The sequence below is a fragment of the Rhinatrema bivittatum genome, chromosome 6, assembly GCF_901001135.1.
Source record: "Rhinatrema bivittatum chromosome 6, aRhiBiv1.1, whole genome shotgun sequence".
NCBI lineage: Eukaryota > Metazoa > Chordata > Amphibia > Gymnophiona > Rhinatrematidae > Rhinatrema > Rhinatrema bivittatum.
This window is the reverse complement of record NC_042620.1, coordinates 308,101,221-308,113,598: the sequence shown is the minus strand read 5'-3', so window position 1 is coordinate 308,113,598 and position 12,378 is coordinate 308,101,221. Positions and strand designations below refer to the sequence as shown.

The window sequence follows — 12,378 nt, the reverse complement described above, 5'->3', positions numbered from 1 at the left end:
AAAGGAGGAGATGCTATGTGCAATGTGTGTGCTGTAGAAAGCGAGGACCAGCTATCCATGCCCTGCATGTTGCCGATTAATTGTGAGCCCTCTGGGGTCAGGGAAATACCTATAGTACCTGAATGCAATCTGCTTTGAAGTGCCAAATAGGCAGCATATAAATAAATAAGTTAATTAATTACTTTCCCCACTCTAGGGCTCATGCTGTAGTTAGGAAGAAGAGGAATGCATGATTAGGCAGGTTCCCAGAACAGAGCTCCTTGATGTTTCAGAGGCTGCAAGATGCTGAGAGCAGACCCCGGGTGCTGGCCTGGATCAAAGCATCAGGCCGTGGTGACTTCTCTGTGACACACCTGATCAGGTCCGAAGGCACACCTTTGTGTCACTGCAGACTGATTGGGAAACACTGGCCTCTAGCACCTCATTGGACTTGCACATAAAGTTATGATATCCAATTGGATTGTGGGAAAGGCATATCTGGGGACTCGCTGCATTTTAGAACCCTATTTTTGAGATTTTCCAGCTTCTCTGGGGAAAATGTTAGATATGACCTAATTGGAGAAAGTAAGTACCCTCAGGTAAATGCAGCCTTCCTTTTGTAAATAGGCCCCTGTTATAAAAGCTTCATATTCTGATTTGTGTTTTCAATACAGATTGCAAGTATATGTCCAATCAGAATCATATGGGCATAAATATACTAAACTGTTTTTTTATAGGATCTCTATTTTTATAGGTTTATATGAAAAAGATTTGTGTTTGAAGTCATTCTGTAATTAATGTTACTGGACGTTGTTTCCATAATTTTATTGTCATTGCAATACTCTGACCATAGAGAAGAATGCAAAAATGTATAACATTGTTTAGACACTTTATTGCTCTTGAATACATTATAATACAATTGAAGTGATAAATAACAGGTTCTTTAGTAGAATTGCATACAAGTTTCTCACAAACTACAGTATCAGGTGAATTTTCAAAGGCAATACACATATAAATATAACATGCTATTGTAGCAATTTTCAAAAGCCAAAAACCTGCATTAAGTGCAATTAATGCAGGTTATTTTCAAAAAACACTTACACGGGTAAAGTGCATTTGTACATGTAGAACCTAGTTTTAAAGTGTAAATGCTTTCCAAAATCAGGCTGCATGTTGCATAGAAAATAACCCTGACACATTGTACCATGGAGGTTTAAACTTCCTCCCAAGAGTGGTGATTGAGACCAAAAGGCCTCTGTCCTGACTCAGAACATCTTGGTAAAAGAACTGGGGGCATGGTCTGCAAAATGCTGGAATTCATCTGTCCCGGCAACCAGTACAGTGGCTGGGAAAGTACGAGGACGTTCAGGGTCCTGAAATAGGAAAAAAAAAAAAAAAAGCACAACTCCATGAGTCAAAAGAGTAACATGGGAAACCTTCAGAAACACAATAATGGTGTTTGTGGGCTGAAAAGTGAATGTTTACTAAACAAAGTTACAGTAACATGGTTTATAGGCACAATAGTAGTTAACTTTATTTTGGTTTTACTTCCAAATTAGTCAGTTATTGGTATCCTGACTCTGCCAATGCTTTTTTCTTAACTTTCATGGGATTACATTCTGGGATTTGTAGTCTCTCTTTATCTAGAGATACAAAGCAGAGGGAATAAGCAAAATGGGGCTTCTGCCTGTTCAGGTTAACCTAGCCCTGTTCATATTTTCTTGCTCTGTTTATTTACTATTTCAAATTAGTCTCGTATTGGAGACCTTGTTATTGTTATTGGATCCTTTCTCTCTGATCTTAGACTGTGATCCATTCACCCCTACCTTGTAGGAAATCCCCAGATTATGGTTTGGATTACAATCTCACTGGCCTGCCTTTACAAAATCCATGGCCTGCATATTTAAAGAATTTTGAGGGAGGGGCAGCTGGATGTGTTGTTTTGGAGGAACTTAACAATTGTTTTCATAAATTCTGTTCTTTTGTGTGACCTTAACAATAATTGGATCTACTAATGAAAGAACTCCATGGACCAGAGGCCAAGAAGTTAACATGTTCCTGGCCTTAATCCATAGTACTTCTTCTAGGATCTGATTTACTAAGGCTATTTTCCCCAAATAAATAATAATAGAAATAAAAATTCAGCATCTATGGGGTCCTTGGCCAGGCAAAGTGTAATCTCCACTAATATTCCACTCCATCTCTCTCTTTCATTGTGTCTTTGTCACAAGTCATGAGAAGGCAATTAATTCCTATATAATTACTATTTAGTCTATCACATAACCTTCTGAAATGCTCTGTTCAGGCATAACTCAGTATAACTAGTGTGAGAAGATCTATGTGTCCTTCCTTCTAAATATTTGATTCTTTGGATATGGTAATTACTTAGTAAGGCAAAAACCGACGTTAACACTGGCCATTGATGTACATAAACATGATGTTTTTATCTGTGTTTTAAAGGATGATATTAATGATATACAAATGATGACATGCAGTTTACCATAGAAGGTAAAATATACACATAAAAGTATGTGCATTAACATAGATGGTAACAGAAACAATTACAACTCAAGTGCATTAATGCATTTTTACATATAGAAACATAGTTATTTTTGTTATGTTTTATATGTTTTAATACACATTTTTCACTGTGCTAATAGATACTGTGCTATTTTCCATTTTTTTACAATTCATTATTTCATAGATTTTGTGTTAACATTAATGCAAGCTAGTTTGTTCACAACCTGTTAACAAGTTGTTTACTGCTTGTGACAGATTTTGCAGACACTGAAAGACACAGTAACGCTTGCATTTCCATTAACTCAATTTAGTATATTGACCTCATGCTACTTTATTAATAATAATGAGCTATAAACAGACCTGTACAGGGTAGGCAGTAGTGGGCACGTATCGAATGACAAATCCACATCTTCTCCTACTGGACATGTTTGGTTCACTGGCATGAACTGTCAGTCCATCATGAATCTGAAGAGAAAGAATAGGAGCATTGCAGGATAAAATGTGGGTGGGGTAAATCACTTTAATTCTTCACTGTTTTATGAGACAGAATTGATGTCAGTTGCCTATTAGGGGTGTGCATTCGTTTGCAACGTATTGGTAATCCGCAACGTATACGGCCATATTCGTTATATTTGTGGGGAAGCGAAACGTATCGCGATTCCCCACGAATACAACAAATCTTCACTGAATTATTCGGCCAGCTAAAGGAGCGAATTTAAACAAACCCCCCACCCTTCTGACCCCCCCCAAGACTTACCAAAACTCCCTGGTGGTCCAGCGGGGGTTTGGGAGCCATCTACTGCACTCACGCCATTGGCTGTTGGTATTCAAAATGGCACCGATATATGTCACAGGGGCTACCAGTGCCATTGGTCGGCCCCTGTCATATGGTGGGAGCAATGGATGGCTGGCACCCTCACTATGTCACAGGGGCCGACCAATGGCACCAGTAGCTCCTGTGACATAGTAAGGGCAAAGGCTATCGGCGGCGTTTTGAATACTGGCAACCGACGGCCCGAGTGCAGGAGGTTGCTCCCGGACCCCCGCTGGACCACCAGGGACTTTTGACAAGTCTTGTGGGAGTCGTGAGGGTCCTTATTGCATAAGGGGATTAGTTAGTGCCTCTACAACCCGTTTCCAACTGCAGGTTATACAGTGAGCTTGGCTGAGCCCACTGTATTTCATCAGCCCCAGAGAGAAAACCTTTCTCGATCAGTGATCATGTCTAATGTAATTACTAGTTGGTTTCAGACGTAGTAAATTTAGAAAACTATTTTGTCATTGGCACATAGTTTTCCATTTTGTTACCAAGTGGTATCTTTTATCAGAAAAAAGCTTGGTTTATATATTTACTCATTATCTGACTTTAATGATAAATTGTCTACTGACCGACATTTGCCCAGCTTTGAGTGGGCACTCAACAGCCTTCTCTGCCTCCACTAGGTGCCGTGGGATCTCTTGGTTGGCAGTTAGCATGTTCCCAGGAATCATAGCTATTTGATGCTCCAAAATGCCTTGCTTATGGCTTTCTGTAGAGATAAGAGATTCAAATTCATGTTAGTCTTTATTTTCAAGTTTGATTTTTCCTGCCTTCCTCCAAAATCTTACTCGCCTATAGACTTTTCACCCTTTTTCTGGGCTGTTTACCTTTTAGAATCTCTGGGATTAAAGTCTCCTGTCCTGCTGAAATCAACCATGAAAGCTCTGAGAATACAACTTTACATTGAGGATCAAATTGTAGGAAAGATTAAGGCTTTCATTACATTTTTCTTATGAAAAAGGTACAATTGGGCTCTTTCAATGATTCTTATTTACAATCAAATAATGAAATGGTATTTTCCTAGAGAGCCATATAGAACTAAAATAGTATTTGTCCTGCTATCAGTCATTTTCTTTATCCATAGCTCTCAGAAAAAAAAAATTGCAAGAATATTCCGAAAGCTACTGTACCTGGTATAACCTGTAAGACTCCATTTTCTGCATCTACATCATCCAAAGCGAGCCAGACTGAAGCCACGGGGCCTCCTTCAAATCCCCAGTACCTTTAAAGAAGGAGAAAAGGATTAAGAAAACAACTGTAATGTGAATTTAGGGATGTGCATTTGTTTTACCCGAATGGATAAAAGAGGACAAATGAGGCCATTTTCAGTTCATTCCAAATAAAATGAATTGAAAATGGCCTTTCCTGAAAATACTGGAAAATTTCAGGATATTTTTTTGGTTAGTGTAAGCCCCCTCCCCCACAAAAGCCAAAGCAGGCTTCTAAGAAGCCTTCTGGCCCCTCTCCTACCTTCAAGAAAGTACCAGGAGCCATGACGGACCCAGCTGGGGCAATTCCTGGGCCTCTCAGATTCCTCGCCGCAAAGTAAAAATGGAGCCCAAAGCCCAGGCCGATTTGGCAGCACCTCGCCCATCCAGGACTTTCCTGAACCCTGTACTCCCCTGTCACAGAGCTAGATACTGGCTCCTGGGACTTCCTCCCAGACCCCACTTATCCCTCTCTGTGGGGTTTCTATGATGAAAAGGGCAGGAGCGATGCCGTCCAACCCTGCCCACTGTGGCCAGCATCGTTATGTTGTACATTTGTGGCAGTACTTTAAACTAGCTGAAGGGGCCTAATCTGCCTCTTCGTAAAAGCCACTCAATAGTCTACGCGAAAGGAATTAAAGAGTGAACCAATGCCACAAAATCATTCTTGCTTACAAAACAAATTGGCACAGCAATCTTAAAAAAAAATAAAAACATGACTTAACAATGGAAGAAATGTGATCATTCATAGACAGCTTGGCATCAAACTTAACTCTCAAGTCAGTGACCACATTTTTTGGCTTTGATCATAAAACCCCAGGCTGAAGTGGAATGGTGACTACAGCAATGGTTGTTGCCACAATATATAATTTAATGAAGTCTTCATGAGTCAGAATTAGCCCATTGTAATTTCTTAACGTCACCAAATCTCACTCATTTAAGCTCTTGGACTTGTCAGCTATCCACACTGTCATAGTCAACTTGCTTGGTTAGCAGTTCAGAAAAGTCATATATGCTGTCATGGTTTGGTGAACCATAGTAAGTTGGTTGTTCTCTCTCCACACAGTACACAGCGAGTATCGCTATATTAAATGAACTCATTCCCAACAGTGTTCCCTTCTATGATCTCTGTCAGGACAAGCTCATAGTGCGGTGGTTTCACCTCCTGAACTCTTCTAATTAGAAATTATGTCTATTGTTAATTATTTACAATGGCATAGGATACTCTACCATACATAAAGTCCTTCAAATGTTATACATTAAGATGCCTCTATTATATAATTGCATGCTACATATTATTTTAAGAATAGCAGCTCCCTTATGTGTGTAAATATGCATTTAGTGGCAGTATTGGTATTCATGTAATTTGTATATTAAATTTCTAAACAATTATAATTACTTGGTTTAGAATATGATTGATTCTTTCTTTTGCTCTCTTTCCCTTGAAACAGTGACATTAATGAAACTATTACTTTACATCAAAACTACTGTCCTACAGCGAAGATTTAACTTCTGATTCTTAAAGCAATTCTGAAGCATTAGGGTTTAATAAATCATAAAACGCACACATTTTATACCACTTACTAATTTAAAATGACAATTATATCAATTTGCTTTCCAAATGCTTTTTTTTTTACTCCTGCAAGTTTCAGTTTATAATTGTGGAATTAGTCTGTCCACTAAAATTCTTAATTATATCTTTATTAGAAGTCTCAGCATTTGCCCTGAAGACTGGATGTATTAATCATTATGTTACAGTGCACGGTACAGGGAAGTGAACTAATACAATGAGAAATATCGAGGTTGGAGTAAATCGTTAGCAGAAGTAATATAGTGGCATACTAGATGATGCTAGATAAATACCAATTGGCCTATGATTATTCTGGTCAGCATTGCTAAGGATACAGTATATCCCAGCTGCCAACCATAGAATCTTGACTTCCTGTAGGGCATGGCTTCTTATCCAAATCAGATTTTGGTTTCTTCATCTTTGTTTTTCTACTATCCTGAATAGATGAGCTTAGAATTTTCCTCATTAATATAACACCTAGTAGCCCACCCACCCCATGTTTTAGCTCAAATCTTTGTAATAATCTAAACAGCTACCAAAACTAGTAAGGCAGTTTCTGAACATCTGGTTGCTTAGGTTAGTATCTGACCATCACCTGCTGGCATAGACCTAGTTAATGTATGAAGAGTTTTAACCTGTTTGGTGTCAACCTGGCTATCCTGTAGCCTGCAGTGCTAGTTTATGTTGTCTATATCTACCCCATGTTATTTTCTTATCACTTTTTGAAACAATATTGACAAGTTACGTTTATATTTTACATGTCTTGAGCGTATTCCGAATGCACTTACAAAAGAAGGGTTTAGCTTAGTTTACTTTATTAATTTCATTAAATAATGCATCTCCTTACTTGATGTCCTGGTGCCAGGCTACGTAAGGGACTGTGTTGCCTTTGTGAGGAACATCAGAAGATGGGTATTTACAGATGAATCGCGAGTCCAGGAGAATAAGGTTGGGTCCCAGGACGGCTGTCATGGCTTCCAGTGCACGAGGATGAGCTGCTAATTTCATTACCCATTCATGCTCCAGATGAATATTATGGAGGCTATATTGAGTGTACTCCTTCCCTACAATGCATATTAAAATAAATTGTTGGTGTCACACAAACATTTTCATTGAATGGAAAATTCATAATGGCTTTGCTGTATCGTTTTAAAATCCCACCACTGATTGCTGCTTCTCTAGGTGAGATCACAGTTTTTCTAATTAAACTGTGATATCTGACACGATATGTCTTGAATTAAAATTATTCATAAATATTGAAACCAGATATTTTCATGACAGGAAAAAATGTGCTGGAAAGGTTTGCCTTGCTCTTATAAAGCAGCAGTGCCTGTCCTTTGAAGCAACATTTTAAATGTTTTGCAGGTGCGAGGGACCAAGTGCTGTAAGTTACGGAGCGGAAGACTAGACCTGGTTATTTCTAAAGCCACCTTCTGGAAGAAAATATTGTGGTTTTGTTAAAACTGGAATGAGAATTTACAAAATGGCTATCGCTGTGTCCGTTTCCCTTCATATCTCTAACTTCGATAATGAACTAATTCAAAGAATATTCCTCTGGAAGGAAAAAAAAAACCTGCTAGGGCCCGAGCCTGTTGTTCGTGCCTGATCTATAAAAACTTACCAAATTTCTGCTCCAGTTTTTCGAACGTTTTTTTTGCCTGCTCCAGCTCTTCCTTGTCTAGGACGTGGACTTCCGTAAGGAAACCCTGTGTGTCGTAGAACGACTTCATCTGCTGAGCATCAACCTTCATTGTAGTGAATGAGAGTTCTTTGACTTTAGGAGGAATCGTTGGTTCTTGCTTTCTATGGTGCTTCTGCTACTGCCCTTGATAAAGGACCCTTATATACAATTTCAGAGCTAATCTTCCTGCCTCCTTTCCAGTGACTCAGGTCTTCAGATATTTTGTTTTCATTTTAAATTTCCTTCATTCCTGAGAAGAGCTTTAGTGCATGATGTTGATTGAAGGTGGTATTGATTTCTGCATTTCATAACGCTAAAGTTACTCTGCCTGGTTTCACTTTATAGCAGGAAGTCAAATGATCACAAATACATTTATTGCAGGGTTTTTCCCTTCCAGGTGGGAAAACTTCTATTTTTAGAGTTCACTGAAAATACAATGATGGAATTAACTTTGAGGAAATCCTGAAAGCAAAAAATATCAAATGCTAGAAGTAGGAGAAGGAATACGAGATGGGAGGGTGAGATGAAATGGTGATCAGTCCATTGAGTGGATCAAAGGGGGGTCTTTTACAATATGAGCATTTCTGACAGCTGAAATCAGCCAACTGGAACTACACAGTTATGTAAGTTACCAGCAAATATTCAGAATCTTTTTGACAAAAAGTTCTATACATCTAAATTCAGAAATACCGTTATGTTTTTGCAGACAAAATGGCAAACCTTCAATGTTTGAAGAAATAAAGGAATAATAAAACTTTAATTCAAATACTTTCACTCTCAGGTTCTGGAATGTATTTTTCTTCATGTCTTTAGAAGTAAATTATTTCTGAGTGAAGGTTAACAGAAACCCTAAGGCTATTTGCAGGGTCACTTTGCTAGCAGTTTTACAAACATGGAATAAATGCACAATTTTGTTTAAGAACAGTGTGAATGTTAGTAAATGTTGGAGACTAGCACAGTATTTCCTAGCATTGGCAGATATTTGAAGGTGAGCTTTGGGGAAAAATTATTTAATACAACAGTAACATACCACTATCATACATTCTGATAAAACATAAAAACAAATATCCATTTTTCCCAGAGCAACTGAAACAGACACTCTAGTGTAAGTTCTGTTTTCATAATAACACTTAACTACGTGAATATCCCTCTAGGAGGTACTTCTGTGAAAAGAGAATCTCATTTATAGGACCTCCTGTTATGAGAGCATTCATTTATGAGAACTCCAGTTACAAGAACATTTTTGTTTATAGGCACTCCAGAGACATTCTCCTACCAAGAGCATCTTGGCAATGTTCTGCTGTGTTTGTTCCTACAGCAGTAATTCCTGTTTATGAATACACTTCTGTTTCAGCTTGAGTGTTTTCATAAGATTATGAGGAGAATTTTCAAAGCCATTTATGCATGCAAATGTACTGTCTAAAATTGCACTCCCTAGCTACAGCTAAAGATATAAGCATTATTCCACAATGTGCATACTTTTAGCCACATTTGGAGGAGGTGTTCTTGGGAGGGAAGGGGGAATAGTGTTTACTTAGGTCAGGGGAAGAAAATAACCCATGTGACTTCCATCTTCGGCTCTATATGCATTCTACTGAAAAAGTAGCTGCAGAAAAAGGAGGTGCAAAATTCCTCAGGATACTTTGTCCCGCACCGTGGTTCAAGAGGAACGTGCACAACAGATATTTCTCTTTGAAAACTTGTTGCAAAGTCTGCAGGTTAAGAATGCTCATGCACTTTGTCCCAAGGTAGACAGTTTGAAAATTGACTCCATAGGAGGAATCTTCTGAGCATGAAAGAAGAGTGGGATCTGGGGGGGAGTGTTCATATCTGATGGTGTCCAGGTGGCCAAACAGGTGGATAAGGTGACAGCAAAAGCCAGAAGGATGCTTGGATACATAGGAAGAGGAATGGTCAGCAGAAAAAATGGTCTGAACAGCTCTGGAGAATGCATCTTCAAAATGATATAAGCCAACTAGAGTCAGCCAGATGTTGGCTACTAAAATGATCAGTGGTCTTTGTTCTAAATCATTTGGGGATAGACTTAAAGATCTAAATATGTATTCACTGGAGGAATGGCAGGATAGGAGGAGATATGATAGAGAGATTTAAATACCTCCAAGGTCTCCATGCACAAGACACTAACTTATTCCAAAGGAAAGGAGGCACTAGAACAAGGTTATGGGATGAAGGTAAAAGGTAGTCCCAGCAGTAAGGAAATATGGGGTAGATTTTAAAAGATGTGGGCGGTTCCCGGTGCATGCACATGGATGTGCCGATTTTATAACATGCACGCGCCGGCTCGCGCATGTTATAAAATCCATTGGCCGCGCACACATGTATGCTGGATTTTATAATCCATGCATGCATGTGCAGGTGGCACGCACAAGGGGGGATTAATTTTTGCAAAGTCCACGTAGTGATACAGTTGGGCCTTCCCTAGTTCCCAAGACCCCCTGCCTAACCTTCCTTCCCCTTCCCCTCTCCTCCCCATTTTTTTTTAATTACTTACTGTTTCTCGGGAGCAGAAGTAAATTACATGTGCTTCCCCGGCTTCCATCTCACCCCTCCCCACCCAGACCATGCCCCGTGGCCTGCCCCTTTTTCAGGGCCTGGCACTTGTGATTGTCCGGACCATTTTGAAAATGCGCGTGGCACGTGCAGGGTCCGGCCATATGCATAAGTACCGATTTTTACGTGCTCCAGGCACTTAAAATTCGACCATATTTTTTTACAGAAAGGATAGTGGATGCAAGGAACAGACTGCCTGTAGAGATGGTGGAGACAGGATCGCATCTGAATTCAAGAAGGCATGAAATAAACACAGAGGATCTCAAAGGAGTGGTAGGGATAGTAAAATGAGGAGTCAGTGTGGATGGGCAAACTGGATATGCCATATTGGTCTTTTTTTCTGTCTCACGTTTCATAATGTATAGGGATTTGTTATAAAAGTTGGATTGGGTTTTGTTATAAAAGTTGGATTGGCCACTAGGGAGCATCAGTGTTCCAATTCAGAGAAATTACCCCATCAAACCAGTTTAAACAGACTGAGTGATGCTATTTCATGTAACAAAATTATGCACATTATTACTGCTGTACGTAAACAAAACTCAGGTGATACTAAGATTTATTTGCCTACAGTATCAGTTACTAAATACGGTTGGTATCCGTTTCTGCTAAAACACAAATGTGTGCGTGTGTGTGTGTGTCTCGTCATCTTTTCCAGGGGGTGTAGGTGGGTAAGAACATAATCTGTCATCAGCAGGAAGTCACCAATATATAGTTTTATGTCGGGGTTTTCCATAGTATATTAAATAGTCACTCTGCCCTTGACATCTTAAGATTTCAGCTTTCTTTTTTATGACTACAATTGCAGAGAAAAGTACATGGCTTATACTAGACATTTCCTCCTTTACTAACTGAACCATCTTTTTATGATTGCAACAATTTCTTAGTATAAGTTAAAGAATTATTATGGTATTGGGTAATTGCCAGGTTTTTGTGGCCTGGTTTGGCCTCTGTTGGAAACAGGATGCTGGGCTTGATGGACCCTTGGTCTGACCCAGCATTGCAATTTCTTATGTTCTTATGGAATAAACCCTTGTCCCAAAACTGCTTATGTTAAAGCTGTAAAAGTGCCACTGTGTTGTTGGTACTAAAATCCCTGTAGTGGGACCCCCTGATGACTGGGTCTAAGGAGTAAGTGGGCATGTGCATGAAACCTTGTAGCATTTGACACCCAGGATCACACCTAGGAAAAAGGATCCTGTGAATTTTGCTAATATTATTTACAAAAGTTACTCCCAGGAAGATGACCCTAGAGACTAGTAGTCTTTGCCTGGACTGTTCTAGAGAGAAGATCCTGTGAGTTATCTTAGAGGGAAGATCCTGTTGCTGAAATCCTTGTCTAGAACACATCAGACAGTATGAGTAGGATGAGGTAATTTATCTGATGATTAGAAGATTATCTATGGATGTACTTACCTCATGTACTATTATTGTGTGAAAACTTGAGTAGCTTTTATATTTTGTCATTACTAAAGATAACATTAAATTAGTTTAAGCTGAAGTAGCTTTCTTTGCATAATATCATTGTTGGACGCTGAGCTATCTGATATAAAGAATTTTACTGTTAAACGTACTGGGCTAGATATTCAAAGCATGTTCAGTGCTTGATATCTGGCTAAGTAGTACTTATCCGGCTATCTAGCTGGCTGCTGAATATCTGGTTTATATTCAATGGCTGCTAGATAGCCAGATAAATCACTTATCTTGCTATTCTTTAGTTGGTCAATTTGTGGGTGGGCAATGAGCGAATCAGAGTGGCGCTACTTAGCCGGATAATTTATCCAGTTAAATGGTGATATTCAGCCAACATTGTGAAGTGGAATATATTTAAAATTCAACTAATTAAACATTTGAACTTCTTAAAATAATTTAAACTAATGAAAAATTTTGAACTTCTAAATTTTTTTTCTGAATGACTCTAAGGGCTACAATACCTTGAAACCGCAAATGATTGAATAGACCGGAAGACCTTGTTGTTGACGAGGTACTTTGCCTGACTTGCTGATGCGGCTTCAGCTTTTATTAATAATAT

General features: G+C 38.9%; 1 protein-coding gene across 1 annotated transcript; it reads right to left on the bottom strand.

Annotated features, from left to right (window-relative positions):
* Positions 1-856: 856 nt before the first annotated feature.
* LOC115094418 (phytanoyl-CoA dioxygenase-like) lies at positions 857-7,897 on the bottom strand. Its single transcript, XM_029607448.1, has 6 exons — positions 7,719-7,897; positions 6,945-7,161; positions 4,450-4,541; positions 3,889-4,028; positions 2,860-2,964; positions 857-1,352 (listed from the first exon to the last, which is right to left on the bottom strand). The coding sequence occupies exons 1-6, from the start codon at positions 7,846-7,848 to the stop codon at positions 1,245-1,247; spliced, it is 792 nt and encodes a 263-aa protein (XP_029463308.1). The 5' UTR covers positions 7,849-7,897; the 3' UTR covers positions 857-1,244.
* Between the last annotated feature and the right edge of the window lie 4,481 nt (positions 7,898-12,378).

Excerpts from the sequence above, each read along its gene's own strand:
- LOC115094418 (XM_029607448.1), bottom strand. The coding sequence starts at position 7,848 with ATGAAGGTTGATGCTCAGCAGATGAAGTCGTTCTACGACACACAGGGT. Across the intron at positions 4,542-6,944 it reads GCCTGGCACCAGGACATCAA|GTACTGGGGATTTGAAGGAG; the intron begins GTAAGGAGATGC and ends CCTTCTTTAAAG. Across the intron at positions 4,029-4,449 it reads AGTCTTACAGGTTATACCAG|AAAGCCATAAGCAAGGCATT; the intron begins GTACAGTAGCTT and ends TTATCTCTACAG.